At 33.8% G+C, this 18,894-nt stretch overlaps 2 protein-coding genes across 4 annotated transcripts in view; one reads left to right on the forward strand and one right to left on the reverse strand.

Annotated features, from left to right (window-relative positions):
• The window catches only part of LRRN3 (leucine rich repeat neuronal 3), a 35,354-nt gene extending 23,076 nt beyond the window's left edge, over window positions 1–12,278 (forward strand). Inside the window, exon 2 of the mRNA XM_085318523.1 lies at window positions 9,343–12,278. Coding sequence (XP_085174649.1) covers window positions 9,694–11,820 — 2,127 coding nt within the window. The 5' untranslated portion in view covers window positions 9,343–9,693 and the 3' untranslated portion in view covers window positions 11,821–12,278. The remainder of the gene's footprint in view (window positions 1–9,342) is intronic.
• Window positions 1–18,894, reverse strand: part of IMMP2L (inner mitochondrial membrane peptidase subunit 2) — a 477,417-nt gene that overhangs the window by 257,559 nt on the left and 200,964 nt on the right. The window lies entirely within an intron of this gene.

Here is an 18,894-nt window from a genome sequence, read left to right on the forward strand (position 1 = left end):
GAATGCATTTTAATGTATTCATTTCTGAGACAATAAGAAAGAAACCATGATAATCCTATAGTGTGGATTAGAGCTGACAAATGGGTCATGTAAGCATAAAAAGGTAATAATTTCAGGTCTGAAAATAACATTAGCTTTTTCAAATCATATACAAAAATTAATTTAACATGTAGCAATATTAACAAGATGCTCAACTAAGCAAAAACTGTGATTAAAACTAAATACAAATCAAAATACTTTCTGTAATCAGAAATGACAGTATCTCTACAAGCTGGTAATTTATGTTGATGCATAAATCACTCCAACTGACATAAAACACAGCAGAAACCAGAACTCTTTTTTCCTAATCTTCTTTACAAATAATATTCTGCTTTACATGTTGTCAGTTTTTTGCATCCTGAAATTGTTTTTTCATCCATCCATTTCTGTACACTGCCTCAAGCAAGATTAAAAAACTAGATCCATTTCTTTTGAACAATCCATTGTGAATACCATCCCCCAGGTGGCTCAGGATAAAAGTAATCACCCAAAATTATATTCACAATTATAAAGTTAAGGCAGTCTAGTCAAAAGATACATGTCATAGAAARTATTATCCACTACTTGCACCTCAAAATGAAAATTACTATTGTTTTTAGTATAAGGAATTTCCACTTACTGTAATGATGACAAGCAATAAAATCTTTCCTTTCATGGATGTTAAACCATATTGCATGCAACATGCTGAACATATACATCAAGTGCAAATTGGGATGTAGCTTCTCCTGATACRACTGCATTCACTGAGCCCTTTTATATTTTCAGATTATTGCAGTTTAAAATCCATAAAGTGCACACTGGAGAGATTTTTTTTTTTTTCAGTATAAGGGTATTTACCTCGATGTGTCCATTTCCCAGAGCAAAACATAAGCACACCACTGTGAAAGGACTAAACATTAGGAGTCTATAGATAAACACTGGTGATTTAAAATAAACAAGGAAGAAATGAATGAGCCCCATTCATCAAATAATAAAAAACTGTAATGCCTTTTAAACCTACATCTTTGTATAGAAAAATTATAGAATAGAAATTGTAACTCCCCAAAGCATCTTGTTTACAATTAATCCAACTTGCTAACAGTTACCTTCTTGCCATAATAGCATAAATTAAAAAAAATAAATAAATTCACAAGGAAATATTAGGTGATATGTGCAGCCACTGACTTTTTCCCTCTGAAGACCTCTATTTCCATGCTTTAGGCATGTATTTATCATTTAAATTTTAAGAGCCACAAGTAAAAAAAAATGTAAAATGCACACTTTGCCAATAGCTCTGCTTGATTTTGGCTAGGCTTCCTTACTAGTTGAAAGTATTATATTCCCCCGAATCAGTTTGGTAGCTTTTTATAAAATCAGGCCAAAACTGGTCTCACTCGTCTTTAGTTCTGGCCATCTGCTTGRAGCATCTGGTAACTGGGTACAATCACCCACATCCAAAACGTGACTGCTTTCCTGCCAACTCCATGCCTAGGTAACTGCCAAAATGTGCTTCACCAGCACTAACATGACAACTGTCAAAAAGAAGCTGAACATCTACGAATACCCTAAATTAAACTAACAGTTACTTTCCCAACTTACAGCAATACCTTTTTGACATTATTGCCCGATAATGGTGATAATAGATAAGTCGTTTCRACAGCGAAACATTTCTGAGGATAAAAACCTTGACAAGGGTACCAATGATCTAAGCACTTTGAACATCTATTTTTAAAGTTTTAATCTTTTTCGATTTCTTCTGACAACCAGAAAATATATATGCACAGTTATTGTTCTAGAAGAAATCAAAGGAATTAAGTATTAATATTAGCAATGAGCAAAATTTTTAGCCAGAAATGTCAGAATTATATATTCAATGTGATTTCTGAAGATATAAAATAAGAAATCACACTTGTTAGTATAATTTCCTAAYGCTCTTCACTCAGAAAAAATACCTACAAACTATTTTGTACAGCTCATACTGGCAAAAAAATTTGGAAAATCTGGTAACTTTGTAATTAATGAAATGATGATTTCTTTTACCGAACACTAGCTAACAAACTTTTCATCCTCTCTTTTGCTGTGACATTTGTGAAAAGGTCAGATGTATACCTTGGCTATGAAGTATTTAATTAAAAGTTAAAAGTACATGAGAGAGAGAGAGCTCTGCAGACAGAGAATCTAAAACCAAAGCCTGGCAYGCTAATCCCAGATGTCAATAGTGAGCTATTTTACTACAGTAAGAGGAAAAGAAGTCAGGGATAAAGTCTGAGAATATCATGACGACTTCTTTTTTTATCCTGCCCTGTCTGAATCRTCGGCTGTCCCCCTTCTTGTACAATTTGTAGGCTCCATGGAGTGAAGTTGTGTTCTGCAGCCAGTTAACACACAGAGCAGTGTCGTCCTCACCCACCGCTAGGACTCCGATGCACAAAGGTGCTTCTGCTGCCAACATTAAGAATAGGAACAATATTCCATGGTGTCTGTATCAAGCACTGTGATATTCCTTGYCTCACACATAAGCGATTTATGCCACAGCTATGTGCTGTTCTGTGGTTAATCGCTTGTAATTCAGTTCAAAATAGGTTAAGGAAGTGCTCTATCTTTTCCACATTTTTTGAAAGAAAGAAGGCTTTATCTATTGCTTTTTAAATTCTTTGAAATGTTATTATAAAATAACATACATAATAAATTATAAGGTGCTATATGTAAATGTCCCTTTGGCTTCCATTTTACTCCAGTGTCTTCCTAATATCTGTTTTAAATACTGTATTTTCAAAGCTTGTTACGATGGAATGCTTTTCAAAACACTGACTCTAATGTGATCATATTTGATACAAGAAATAGAGCTATAGTTAGTTCTTGATGAACTGAATATGGTAATAATTCCTCTGATATCAATTAATTATTAGCATAGTTATCATAGTTATATAGTTAACTATTAACATATAATAAACAAGAGAACAAGAACAGTGGACCAGACTCAATTAGTGAAAGAGAAATGCTAGCTCTCATGAATGTAGAGCTAGCTGATCATGACATTTTCCTGAAACTAGCTTTAATTTTAGATTAAAAAAATCTCAAAGTACATGATGTCCAAGAGTATAAATAACTTTATACGAACTACAAAATCTTCCCACTGTTGTCTTGCAATGGTCTAAAATGTGAGAATTTATCCTGTCTTACTCTCATTTTAAACATTTGAAGCTTTCAGCTTTTCGTCAGGCAAATTTATTCCAAGCAGTGAAAAAAATGAATAGAAGACAAACAAATTCACAAAACAAATACAAACACACGTGCTGAAATAATTATACATACATTACAAATTGCTTCCAGGGTTAAATATAAGTAGCTTWGCCATTTCCTTTACATCCTGCACTTTCTCCTACTCAGTGCAAGCCTGAAGTTCTATGTATCAATCATCAGAAAAAAGTGAAGTAGATTTTCAAAATTAATCAACATCCCAACAGTAAGCCCTAGTTGCATTTTCTAAATACAAGCAGGAATTTTAGATAGTTATTTTTAAGGTTTCCAAACTAAGACTCTAAAATCCAACTATTATCTGATACTATCAGCTGATAGTATTGCCCATTCCTCAAGTTGAACATCTCAGAACTGAGATTGTCAAAAACACAGTCACTTCCAAAAAAACTTATTCATGGTTTAATGTGAGCCTATTTAACAGTTAGCTGCGTATAAGAGGAATGTCATAATACATAACAGTAAGAATATATTACAGTTAACTGTTAATTTGCATTTGCAAAGAGAAAGAGGATTTGCATGAAACTGCTCCAGAGAATGGAAGTAAAGTCTGCAAATGCAAGCAGAAATCCCTTCTGTTTTCACAAAGCTGACATAATTTCAAGCAACTGTATCAGAGGATCTAGAACAACTTACTTCTAGGAATACTTTATTTCACTGGTTCTCTTAAAAACATGTTATATTATCTCTTTGTGCCTTAACTTGTACTTCTGCCTCAGGTGCAAACTTTCTGTTCATATTTCAATAGAAAAAAACTCCTAGTTACATTTTTACAGAAAAAAAAACAAATTTTTGCACCAATTCTTCAAATATGTCCAATGAATTGGACAAGTACAAATAAGTTGTTGCATCCTTTAATCAATAGTGCTCTAATAAGAAAATATCCCAAGAAAACATTTTTTTAAACTATTGATCATACTGTAAACAAGGAAGAAGCCTTATAAAATCAGAAAGATACTAAAGGTTGAARGTTAAGCCTGTGTATCTCCATGACTACTACTTTAAAAAATATCTAAGTGCTGTAACTGTAATAAAGCGAGGTATGAAATGTCTCATCCTCATTTTTTGGTTAGTGACATTTCCAGGATTTCTGTCCCTAGAATTGCTCGAAGTGGTTATAATGACAAGAATTGAGAAGTGGCTCTTTCAGTTGATGTGTTTGAAAGGTAGCTTTGTACGAGCAGCTGTGTTTTGAAAATGCTTGCCACCTCTAAATTGGTCCTTGTGAAGTGAACTGTTTGCCTTATTGCCAGCAGGGCACATTGCAGTGTAGCTGCTGCATTTTTAGTTTTTATCACTGTCTCTCTAACTGCTGAAGTGGAAAAGAAAGATTGCCAAAACCTGACGTGTTTCTTTTCCTTTCTGCCCACTCTGACTTGGTTCTTAGCTGTCTGTTGCTCCAGTGATGAGAAACGTTGCTCAGTTTATTCATTCCCTGGATGTCTTTTCCAGCTCAAATAATGGTGATACCCTCTTGCAAACCAATGCTTCRGCTGTCAATAGTAGTAAGTGAAATAAACCTAATCAAGACAACATCAATAATCCAGGGTGTATTTTTTTTTAAAATAGAGGATATTACGCTAAAAGGAAGAGAAGCACCATATTTCATAAGACAGTAACTGTGGACTGCAAGTAATTGAGGAATTCAGAAGAAATTAAAGAATTTGTCCACACAGATTTAAACAGTTTTAGGATAGAAACTCCAGTATGGAAGAACTATAATAAACATATTGAATAATTATTATTCCTATTAAGCAATAATAACTAATTTAGACACAGTCCCTATTTAAACTCTTTAATGGCAGACATTAGGAAGTAAACCATAACATTTTATCTGGATGAGCAAATATATGTACAATCAGAGTGCACATCTATCAATGCACTTGGATGAAGAATTTCACATCAAAGACACCTAAACTATGACACAAAGTCCCTGCCATTGCTTGCGTGAAAAMACTTATCCCACAGCTCAGCTTAGTGGTGATAATTTGCTGCTGAGCCCCTTCTGTACAGGCTTTTCTATTGTGCCTCACAGCAGGTAAAAGTTTTAAGAATCCCTTTCATCACATCAAAAACTGAGATTTCATCAAAGGCCACTGATGAAAAAKCTATATTAAAAATAATATTTTTATTTAATAGACAATGCTGACACAAATTCATTACTCAAATTACTATTTAGGGGAAATAAATATGTACTTTTTTCACATAAGCACTGGTGTATGCAAATCCAAAGTACCTTAAAATTGTTCAGAGGGACAGGGCAAATGACCTTTGGTTTCTCGATGTATTTCCTACTGCCTTTAGAACCACTGACACTGAAAGACATTTGAAATGCTAAAATTTCACATAAAGCTACAGTCKGAAAAAGTATTTAACTTTAAATCATTGGAAGGCATTAATAAAAATCTCTGAAAATCACCATCTCTAAGGGTATTATTTACTGTTATCAGTTAAATTAATGATGAAAGGGAATGAAAGTATTCAGRAGGCTCTMATCTTTGARGACATAGTCAATAGAAATTAATTTTTGTTATTGTATAGGAAGAAAATTAGGTAATTAAGAATYATYYAATACATAAGCTTTTGTTTATGGGAACTGCTGTAGAACAGACTCTTTGCCAWATTAATTTTAAGAATTAAAATGTTCCAGTGTACATCAGTTTCYACCCTCTTAGTTCATTTAGCACCAAACACACTACTTGCTATTCTTTAGGTATGTGAAGCATAAATAACAATTTAGATACACCARATACACACCCTTATGAAAATGATATTTTGCATCCAACATTAGAGCAACTGGCCATAACTTTCCATGAAAAATCAAGTATTACAAAGTTAAATTACAAAGGAAAATGAACTGTACTTAMAGTCTGTAATGTTGAGTGCAAAATACAGTTTATTTTATTACAGTAAACTATAGCTCACTTCTCAGTTCAAAATAGTTTGTACATTTATCAAGGCTCAAGGTTAGAAATTAATTACATACACAGACAGTCAATGAAATCAGTTGACATAAGCAAAGTCATACTGCATAACTTGATTCTGTGCTTTGATCTCTTCAAATGGGACAGAAAACAGTATCAGCAATCCATGATTTCTTCCTTACTTTGTCAATATTATATATTGAAGTTTCACACAAAAACACTAGCAAAAACAAAAACCTCCAAACAATATTTTGCTACTCAAATGACTCTACACAGTTTTTCCAATGCACTTCCCTGCTTCTCTTTTTCRTGTACTTTCTCAAGAGCATCTTCTTCTGATTAATTAAGCCACCACAGATGTCCATATTATTCCAGAAATATTCTTTTATTCTATATTATGAAYGATAATAAATAGTAAATCATTTTTACATAAAACAATACATAAATATGACACTATTTAAACCAAAAATCTTTATGAAAGAATATATTCTGGAAGGATGACTCTGCAGGCTGGGAGAAAGTGTGAAAATTATTCTACAATCTGTTTTTCAAGGCTCTCAACCCSAGTGAATTTTTTATACAAGGCAGAAGCAATTTAACTGGAGAAATAAGAAAGATTTATATGAGGACGCCATGTGCACTTGAGCTGGTGGCTTATCACCTGCAGCATTCACCAGAAAGACAAAAGACATTAGATTAATCATAAGGAAGAAAGATTTCAACCTGGATCTCCCACATCTTTCTCTTTGATGCTTTTTGTGGAATGCCYGCTCTAACACATATGATATGAAAATGTCCACTCCTGTACATGGCTTGAGAATCCCATAAATGCTGAAGTGTAAACTAAAATCCAAGAAGATGGTGGCTCCCTATACAAAAAATTGTAGTAGCTTATGTGCTTTTATTGGTACAGTCTTTCAGTTACCTATGACYCTGCATAAGTCCATCTTGCTCTACATCCTTTCACAGTGTCCAACAGCAGACATCCAAGGAGGAGCAGAAAATCTGGTCAACTATGTAGTTATGCTTCCCCAGAATGCACTCCCACTGCCTTTTACTGAGCAGAAGTTCTGATCATCTTAGTGGCATCTAAATGTAGATATCAAAAGTAGCTCATCTCAATGAATTTATTATTCAGGTATGATTTTCAATAACCGTTCAATTATTACAAGTTTATATTTTGTATTTGCCATGCTTACAGGTATATTTGTAATGTATGATCTACATAAAATGACAGAAGTCAATGAGATTGTAGAAAGTAAGTACATCAAGAACAGGACTCAAAAAATGCCCCCCACGAAATCTTTACTACCAAATACTAAATTATATCTGTGCATTAGGCATAGAATGATTTCCACAGAGAGCTCCTAATAAAAGAGATAATATTACATATTAGCATATCAATATGCCTTCTGGTGGCTGAATTAAGAGCAAGTTATAAGCACCGGCTGTCCGTGCAAACCTTTATTTTTCTGCAAGCCTCAGGTTCATCTCTTTTCCCAAAATAAACAAACAGATTACACTGGCATTATTTTCTATCAGCACTCCTTTGCATTTCAGTGCAAACTGGGCCACTGCCATAAAAATATATTATTATTCTTCAAAATAGCAGAATGTTTTCTGTATGTGTTTACCTCACACATTTTCTGTTCATTTTATTAATACATTCATATGTTAAGGTAAAATATTAAGTGTCCTTAAATGTACATAATACAACTTCAAAGACTTGCCAAAAGTAATTCAGGTTGGCCCAAACCATAAGCCACTCAACCTGGTCCAACACATTTCTTTAGAGCTGATAAGGAGAGCCTATTTGGGCAATATGCCCATTTCCTCCTCGGTCAGGAAAAGAAATATAAAATCCAAATCCTTGTCGTCATTGCCATTTGACTCTTTTAAGGTATTCAGTAATTCCATCTATCTATATCAGCAACACCTTAAAAGTTATTTGTGAATGTCAATGAAGTATTGATCCTGCAGTTTGTAAACAATGTCATTGTGAATTTTAATACAAAAGGCAAAGGGGGAAACGGCTCGTGCGTATCATATGGCAGACTTCTGAGACAAAGTCTGGTTAGAGTCAACSTACAGGCTGTATTTGGAAGTAAATGCGGCAATGAACACATACAACTTCATACATGAAGACTTAGAAGCTTTTTACTTATGTCGCTTGGAGATTTTTTCCTCAGAAGGTGAGCAGATAGCAAAAATCTGAAGAGAGGATATGTGGCTGGGTGTCCTTCAAGATGCTCAGCCTTCGGCCTTTATTTAATCACTTCAGACATGAAGACAACCAGTAACTTCATCTCAGACTTTAGTCTCATAGAGTCATGGACCAAAGCAGAAATTGCTAGAATGGCGCTATATTATTTTTTTTTCTTACTAATCACTCCAAAACACTTATCTGTTATTTCTTCCCATTGAAATTCTTTTTTCCTCCTAAGCCAAAATAAGTAAGCCAGTAATTATACAGAATTTGCCAAGATGACAAGTTATTTATTATGAAGCACACATTTCTTGCTAATTATCTCTTTAATAAAAAGYGAGTTTTCTTCCTAAACAGCAGCCACAAAAAGAATTAGAAAAAGATAAAACCTGTCAATTATCAATTTTGTATATTTTTGTATAAATATCTTAGTGCTTTGAGTTAGAAAATCRTTATTAGAAATGTGTATTACACCATCCATTCCATTTTTTATTACACATTAATTATGTTCTTTATATTTATAAACCTCATGTTCAAAAATTAAATATTCATGCTCCGCAGGATTTTGCTCAATGTTTACATTTTCAAAGCCAATATAACTGAGTTTGCTTCTAGTTAAAGAAGAAAAARGAAAATATTCTAAAGAAGTATAAAACATGTAGAGAAATCTCACTGATATATTCTGCTTTATAGTTTGTGGATCTTCATCGTTCTGCAGAGCAATGCTCAACTGGATTTGTGACAAGCTACAAGTCTAAAGATATATTACTATATTAACTTCATTTATGCTGTCTGGATACCACTACAATACTCTAGGCACCACAGTCATTTTCTTTTTTTACTTGCAATAATTAATATTAGACAGCAAGAGATAGCTAAATTAATTTATAACTTTATAGTTTCTTATACTAATTATTTCCTCTTCTTACATTTTAGGTCATCCTGTCACTCCTGCAAACACTAATCAATCATGGGATTTGAAGATGATACTACTAAATAAATGAATTGCTTAATCTCCTATGACCATCTATACATGCTTCATCTTCACAAAGCTTATCAATTTTATGTCACCAAGGACAGACTGACCTTCATTTCCACAAAATGCCTCTTACTACTGGACAAGTTGGTTGCAAAATTATCACTTATCCTCAAGAGGAAAGTCTTTGGTGTTCATCATTTGCCAATACAAGTGTGTTTTTTTATCAACTGACCAGGTCATACTGAATTCCAGAACAATAATTGTGGACTAGTAAGGAGCCTGTTACTTTTCTGAACATTTGAGCTAAGATGAAGGACATGCAACTGAAAATTAATTTTCTTCTTGGCCTAGTTATCACTGCACTAGTACAAGCCGTAGGAAAAAAAGCAGACTGCCCAGAGTCATGTACATGTGAGATCAGACCTTGGTTCACCCCCAGGTCTGTGTATATGGAGGCACCAACAGTGGACTGTAATGATTTAGGTCTTTCTAATTTTCCAGCCAGATTGCCTACCGATACACAGGTTCTACTTCTACAGACTAATAATATTGCCAAAATTGAACCGTCAGTAGACTTCCCAGTGAATTTAACTGGTCTAGATTTATCTCAAAACAATTTATCTTCAGTGACCAGTATAAATCTTAGAAAGATACCACAGCTGCTTTCAGTGTACCTTGAGGAAAACAAACTTACTGAACTCCCTGAAGAATGTCTCTCCGGACTCCACAATTTGCAAGAGCTCTACATTAATCATAACCTGCTTTCTGTGATTGCACCAGGAGCTTTCAGAGGCCTCAATAATCTTCTGAGGCTTCATCTCAATTCAAATAGTCTGCAAATGATCAACAGTAAGTGGTTTGAAGCTATTCCTAATCTTGAGATTCTCATGATTGGAGAAAACCCAATAATCAGAATCGAAGATATGAACTTTAAGCCTCTTATCAATCTGCGCAGCCTAGTTTTAGCAGGCATAAATCTTACTGAAATACCTGATAATGCTTTGGTTGGCCTTGACAATTTAGAAAGTATATCATTTTATGACAACAGATTTGTCAGAGTGCCCCACATTGCTCTTCAGAAGGTTGCAAATCTTAAATTTCTGGATCTAAATAAAAATCCCATTAACAGAATACGAAGAGGAGATTTTAGCAATATGTTGCACCTAAAAGAGTTAGGAATTAATAATATGCCTGAATTGATTTCTATAGATAGTCTTGCTGTTGATAATTTGCCAGATTTAAGAAAAATAGAAGCTACCAATAACCCCCGATTATCATACATTCATCCAAATGCATTCTGCAAACTTCCCAAGCTGGAATCTCTCATGCTCAACAGCAATGCACTTAGTGCCCTGTACCGTAGTACAATTGAGTCCTTACCTAATCTCAAAGAAATCAGTATACACAGCAATCCCATTAGATGCGATTGCGTCATTCGTTGGATTAACATGAATAAAACAAATATTCGCTTCATGGAACCAGAGTCACTGTTTTGTGTAGACCCTCCAGAATTCCATGGCCAGAATGTGAGGCAGATACATTTCAGGGAAATGATGGAAATCTGTCTCCCCCTGATAGCTCCTGAAAGTTTTCCATCTACTCTTGATATAAAATCTGGCAGTCATGTTTCCTTACACTGCAGAGCAACAGCAGAACCAGAACCTGAAATCTACTGGGTAACACCGTTGGGACACAAACTTTTGCCTAATACTATTTCTAATAAATACTACATTCATTCTGAAGGGACATTAGACATAAGTGACATAACACAAAAAGAAAGYGGCTTGTATACTTGTATAGCAACAAATTTAGTAGGGGCAGACTTAAAGTCAATCATGATTAAAGTGGATGGCTCTTTCCCTCAGGACAACAATGGATCTTTGAACATTAAAATAAAGGATATAAAGTCTAATTCTGTTTTAGTTTCATGGAAAGCAAGTTCTAAAATTCTGAAGTCCAGTGTTAGATGGACAGCCTTTCTGAAAGCAGAAAACTCTCAGGCTGCACAGAGTGCTCGAATTCCATCCGATATAAAGGTATATAATMTTACACATCTAAATCCATCAACCGAATACAAAATTTGTATAGATATTCCCACTATCTATCCACAGAATAAGAAGCAGTGTGTTAATGTAACCACGAAAGGACTGGACRTTGCAGTGAAAGACTATGAAAAGAGCAACGTAATAGGATTTCTTGCCTGCCTTGGTGCTCTCCTGGGAATCACCTCTGTGGTATATCTCTACAGCTGCATCTCACAAGAGATGAACTACGACGTAGGACATAGCTATTTAAAGAATTACCTGAAGAAACAATCCTTTTCACTCAATGARCTTTATCCTCCTCTAATCAGTCTCTGGGACATGGGCAAAGAAAAAAGCAGAGCTATGGAAGTAAAGGCAACTGTAATAGGCGTACCAACCAATATGTCATAAATATATCAGTATATAACTTAGTTGCTGAAATAAAAAGCACWTGACTGCATTTGTGCTGAACAAAAAGGCCACAAGAAAACGTATTTCTTTTAGAAATTAGATACCTGGACTTTGCTGCTGCTGAGAAATCGGAAGATGTACTGAATCAGCGAAAGAGAAGAATTTAAACYAACTGGTTTCTAAGGGTATTCTACCAACCAAATACAATTAACTCCACTTCCTAGAACCTTCATGAGACTTTTAAGTCTGGAATACAGTGCAAATAGCCAAGAACATTTTCTGTATTTTTCTTTTTTTTATTATATAACAGTAGTGGAACTGAGCAATACCTCCTCCTGTGCTGTATTACACACACTAGCCACGAGTTTTTGCAGTGAACAGATAAATTAGAATTGACACATGGTGTAATGAAATGGACAAATTCTGTAGAGTAGACAGTGAGTATGTGGAATTTTTTTATGAGGAAAATACATTTTTGATTAAAATCAAAATAGTTTTTGGCTTGTTTGTTTCTAAAAAAAATATTCCGGTCTGACAATAAACAAACTCATTTTAATGTCTGATTAATCATCTCCTTACATGTTCTCCTGTTGAAATGCCAATCTGAGTGCACAGGATTATTTTTGCTCTTTTTTAGCCTGTATAACTGTGATAAACCACACAATAAATACTTTTATAAAGTACTTCCCCATATATTTAAGAAATAACTGTACTTTATATGTTGCTTGTTGTGGGAGAAGAAAGAGAAGAGAAGGGTGGGAATGAGACATCAGACTGATAGGGAGATAGACTATTAGATACTAGTAGTATCAGTAAGTTTGGGGCTGGTTTGGTGTTTTTCCAGAAGCCTGAAAACTAAATGTAATTCTTAAAACTCAGATAATGTAACTCAGTATTTAGTCTTCAGTCAAAAGGATAATTCAGTTATCAGCATTCCTAAATTTTAAGTTGGTCATGCAGTGTTGTGCTCAGTCAGTTTAAATAATTTTGCTGGTATTAAGGGTTTCTCCTGTACAGCAACAAAAACAGAGTCTATAAACCTCCTCAGCTTTCCAGATGTAACAAGCAAATAAATGACTGACAGAAATGTGATTAGTAGAAATGAAGTGAAACAAAACAAAAAGAGAGCCATGAATACCTGACTCTGCTCATAGGGATGTTAAAGTTCTCGTGGGAGTAGGGCTGGGACCACAAGCAGCAAACGTGCACCTGAAACTGCTATCAGCATGTTGACTGCAAGCTAAAATCCAACTCCGTTATGATTAAGTGACTACTTAGAAGTCCAGTACAGAGAGGATATCTGACCATTAAGATACTCAATGAAAAGAAGTGGTACCTCCTGATAGGGAAATCAATACCAAAATTTTTATGTCAGTCGATAGCTATGAAAACAAATAAAAAGAAAGAAGAAGAAATAGTTATCACTGCATATTGTACTTAGGGAATAAAACATGCAGGGGAAYAAAACATATAGGTATCTTATATAACAAAGTAAAAAATAGGAATAAGAAAAAGTTATTGTAAGCTTTTAATAAACTAACATTTTTAAAACTCTACAATAGAGTTTATCTTTTCTAAATATGCCTGAAACAAACATTTCTGTCGAATCACTGACAAAATTTTTGTAGGTAGAAGCAGAAATGCTACTTCTTGTATCTAGACATTAACTTTTACACTTACTCATAGTTTGCTGCATACTTTCAAAATATCATTGGTCTGTAAGCATTTCTAATACAGACAGATCATTTATTTTTAGCTATTGCTAATGAATATGTCACTCTAATGTTAAAGACATCCTTTTTCTAATTAAATCCTAGATTTTTATTTTATATAAAGGTTATATAAAGGTTCAAAGTTGTTAAAGCAGAAAGACAGATTCAATGCTAATTTTATATTACAAAAAATTAGGAATTCATAGATTCAATGAGTTTCACTGAAGAAAAAATTTACAAACCTGATGAATCACTATTAAACATACAAGCACATTAAAACTTACCAGTTAGACATACTCAAATATTGTAAAAGATTTCAGCACCATGAGAAGAGCTATCTATCAAAAAAAGTAACTGAAATATGACCTATTACAAATCAGATATCGTATATGTCAGCAAGAACTTGCCAATATACCCTTTTCTAGCAGCACTTAGCACCAACAATTGTGACAGCTGTGAAATGAAAATCTCAGGCAAAAATATCTCCTCACAATGGTATAAAACAGCACAAGAATACAAGCCAAATGGGGAGCACTGACTTGAAGATTCCCCCTGCTGCCCTGTAGAATAAATACAGAAGTTCATGAAAAATAAGCATGCTATTTGCTTTATTTAAATATTTCACTAAAAGGTTTTTTTAACAGATAAAATACATTGCCTTTTTTATAAGGAAGAGTTTTCATTCTAAAGAAAGGTAACGGAAATATAACTAAGTACATCTCACAAGTATATGAAACATTCTATACTTTTTACTTGTATGAAATGAAAATATACCTTAAGTTTTAAGAAATCTATTATTCTATTACTAATTGCTCAGACATGAATGATATCCTGCATCTCTTGAAAAGAAAAATATAACTGCCTTATGTTAAAGCAGCTTTGCAATTCTCTTTTCAYATGGCCTTCAGGAAGTCATTTGATAACTTCCTGCCTTCCTTTCATCTCTGAAAGTGTGCTGAGCTTTTGTTTTTAGTGGGAAAAAAACTTTGGTAATCAACCTACCAAACAGATGCACCTTCAGCAATTAAGCATTTTGAGTAATACTCTTTATCATTTATTAATATTCTCCATTTATTGAGTAATATTCTTTATTTATGCAAGGATGCCTTCATTGCTATAAATTAAAAGTGCTACTTTAAGAAATGGTAGGAGACTGTCCATAAGTACAGTGTTAATAGCATCACTGCAATAGATTATGAGATTACAGAATTTTTGGTGGCCTGTAAAATAAAACACTTAAGAATCTAGTAGGGATGCCTATGTAAGGGGTACAGAGGAGGAATACAATAGGAATAAAGAGAGATTTAAATTTAAGCTTTTGAAAGATATTCTTACTAACACATTTTAGATAATCTTAGCAGCCATTTATTCATGCAAGTATATGTCAACAGCATTATAATTCTTCAATATTTTACTGAGGTTTTAAATACCTTTAAATTGAAATTTTACATGTATCTAGCAGGAAAGTTAGTGACATTTTTTTAATCAAATTCTATTTACCATAAAAATATGTGAAAGAAAAAAAGCAWGTTGGAGGTGCAACCATTAAAGCTCCTTTAAATCAGATTTCAATATGTGTATTGACCAATGAATGGTTGTTTTATCCTTTTATTATATGCACCTTTTTTTGCATGTGAAGTACTTATGTTCTGTTAGTATCAAGTTAGCCAGGCTGCAATCTTTTATTTTATCATACTTGTATTATATTATCTGCTAAGCAGGAGTAGCATCTTGCAGAATACACAGTAATGTTCAGAATGGCATTACTGTGAATCACCTACCATCCACATAGCTATATCAGCTTTGGCATCTACACAGAAAGAGAAATCCATGATACAGCCTAACGAATCTCCGAAAAGATGCTACACCAAGATGTCCTTCACGTTAAAATTCCCACAGAAGTTGGTTGTGAGCAGTGGGATTCTTGTGGATGTAGGAATGGATAGCTCAGCCTTACCTAGATGTACGACTCCACAAACCTGAAAGAGCCTTTGGAAGCAGTAAGTCCCCCTTTTAGCCTGAATATCTTAGAGTATATTTAACACACATTACATTGTAGACTTCTGGGGGGGGGGAGAGAGAGAGAGAGAGAGAGAGAGAGAGARRRRRRRRAAAAAAAAAAAAAAAAAAAAAACACACACACACCTCTRAACACACTTTTCCCCAGCAAAGCAGCACCCGGAAAAAAATATTGGAAGAACTCCCTAATAGTGTTGTAATATTCTTTTTTAATAATCTCTTCATCTACAGAGAGGGTTTTTTTCCTCCCTCAAGGTAAAGGCCTAAACTTTCTCTTTTTTATTAACTTCAAGTTAGCTCTTCAATACCCATATTCATATTCCAGTTTAAACTAAACAGAAATGTTATTTTATTCTGATGCTACCAATTAATATCTTACTAATATCGAGCAAAATCTTCATTTTGTGTAAATCACCAAACTCACACTCATTGCAAAARGAATAAAATGTTTTACGCTAATTTATCCTAAAGTCTAGTTTTGGTGTTATACAAAATAGTATGATAAAGTAAATCTAGTAAATCAAGAGCAAAGCACTCTGCTTGTTGACCTCGACCCTTCAAACTTATTCTTTTCATATACTTCTGTTTTCTATACTCTTCTGAGGTAAGGAGGTAGTTGGCAAGCATGAGAGCCTTTAAATTCTGAGAAATATCTCTAATTGTGATGAGGGAAGCGGGGGGGAGAGTTATTTCAGGAAAATCATGTTCAGATTAGCTTAACAACTTCACACTGAATCTCTTTTGTTTTTAAATCATAAGAAGGAAGTAGAAATCAAACTTAGAATACAAATTTGCAATCTTTTTGTGCAGGTTTATATGTTCCTGTAATGAAAAGTTTACTTCATATTTTCAAATATACTGATAATACACTTATTGCTTCAGACTTCTGTGAGTTTTCAAGGTTACATTGCTGACTTTTTAAGTGCACAGTGAATAACCAAAGTTGGTATGTAGGAACGCATGGCTTTCAAAACATCCATATTTACAAACTGACAGCAAGAATGACACAGAAACCAATGCCTGAACACATTTTTCTTTTTTAAATTATCTGTCCTTCAGGTAATATTTTTGTGTGACCAACAACTCCAAAACTTATAGCACAAATTTATCACGATTTTTGAAGAACATTCAGAATAATTATCTGTATTTTAATTTGTATTGTTTCAAAGCTCCAGGCTAATCTTATTTTCTCCTTAATTAACTGGAATGTTTACTCTCTTTAATTGAAGCACACACACTGACAACCGGCTACATTTAATTTCCTCGGAAACAGATAAAAGTATTGTTACACACCTGTGCTTCCTTCTTATTTAATAGTTTCCTCTCAGGAAGCCAATACATTAGAAACACTGTTTACTGATTTTTCACAGCASAAAATAGCAACTCATAAATGGATTAATTTTATCTTGGCATTTGACAGTAATCCTTACTCTGAAACATTTTATTAACAAAAGAGAGAAGGCAGCATCAGTTTTTGAAAAGTCTGGCTAGGCAGTACCCAAAACATAGACTTAAAGGACTTTTTAACTCAATTTTTCAATTCTGTTTGAAAAATTTCAACTTTGTTACCTTACTTCTATCAGTGACTGAAAGGCAGAATGTTCTAACAACTGAAAGATGAAGTATTTACTTCTTGGTAAAACCATTAGAAATACCATTCYGATATGCACATCAACTAACACGACTAAGATGCTCACCCACACATGTACCTTTCAGCTTCTGCTTCAGACACAGTGATAGGAAATTGTAATTACAAGTAGTAGGTAAAAATCTTAGGTTAAAAATTTGACTCAGTGATGAACCTTCAATAGAACAAATGTTCCATCCTAAATAAAATAAAAATTTCCTTTCCTCACTATCAAAATTCACTAATATAATTCATTTTGTTTGTGTAACCTGAAGCACTGATATCAAGATAACTTCAAGAATAAACAGAGATTCTGTCCTCAATCTTGTGCTGGCAAATAATGAAAGAGATGCAACGATCAACAGTAATCTTATCAAATATTCTCTGTTCTGTAAAGCCAGAAGAGACATTTCAAGAAGTACCTGTACAGTCTAGAAAATGATTTCAGATAGACAGCAGCAGCAGAACTGAGGAGCWTTTAGAGACTTTCTGTCAGACAAAAAGAAGATTGAAGAAGACAAAAAGAAGAGAATGATTCTTGTCAGAAGAAAAGAATTCTTATTAATGACTTGAAACRGTCAGATTGGAGTGGAGGTGTGCCTCTGATGGGACAAGGGATTCTTTAATAGCAGAAAATATACAATCCATAGGAAAACTTTAGTATGAAAACTGCACAAGGCAATTCTAAAAGATATAGCCAATTAAATGGATCAGAGAGAACAGACAGTGAGCACAAACCATTAGGGACAAACCTAAGACAACTTACCTCATGGTAAAGATGAGAAATTCTACCTCAAAATAGATTAACAGCAGCATGCTGTTTTTGCAAAGGTAAAAAAACAAGACGATCAGAAACATTTTGTCTAAAAAATTACTGGTGATGCCTACCAAAGGTCATGATACTTTATCACAATGCAGCTTACAGATGGATATCTTGGAATAAGATTGAAATGAGAGAAATAGATAAAATTAAACAAATTATCTCCTTAGAGTACATTTTTATTCCACAACTGACAGGAGGAAGATGATGCTGGAATAAACTGTGAGGTAAGAAAAAAAAAATGGACCTTTCTGGAATACTGGTTCACCTTCTCCTGGGAGACAGGTTTGTGTAACTTGTACAGCTTCCATTTTAATACTACTGGAACCAAGCAGACCCAATCTTCTAGGAAAAGATCTATTTAGATATTCAGGAATATGTTAAGCTACAACAACAGAAAAGAAGGATTATCTGAGCATTCATTCAACACAAAATCGAGATTGAGAACTAAATTAACCAAGATGCCAAAGACTATGAAGATAAAAAAAAATCGTAAATTACCCATGTAACAACTCTAGAAACTAGATATTAAACAAGAGAAATGCAATTACTCATTTATATGGATAAACTGAACTTGAGTYATTACTGAAACCTGGCGAGATCAGCATGATTGGAATTTTAAAATAGATGAGCATACAAGTCCAGCCAAAACTGTACCATACAACTGAGAACTGAGCTATTCATTTCAAGTTCAATAAAAATTCTGAAGGAGTTGAATCCTCTTGAATGCTTGTATAGAATAATGTGAAAAGAATATAACATATCAGAYTGAATTCTACTGATGATTAAAAGTACTTCAATATTGTGAAACAAAAGGTACAGGCATTGTTTGTAATGGCACCAGCACACCACAGAACTAATGATTAATGAAAACTGCCCCCATGATAACTGACTGA

Source organism: Rhea americana, unplaced genomic scaffold (assembly GCF_003343005.1).
Source record: "Rhea americana isolate MKP2758 unplaced genomic scaffold, rheAme1 scaffold_54, whole genome shotgun sequence".
Lineage (NCBI taxonomy): Eukaryota > Metazoa > Chordata > Aves > Rheiformes > Rheidae > Rhea > Rhea americana.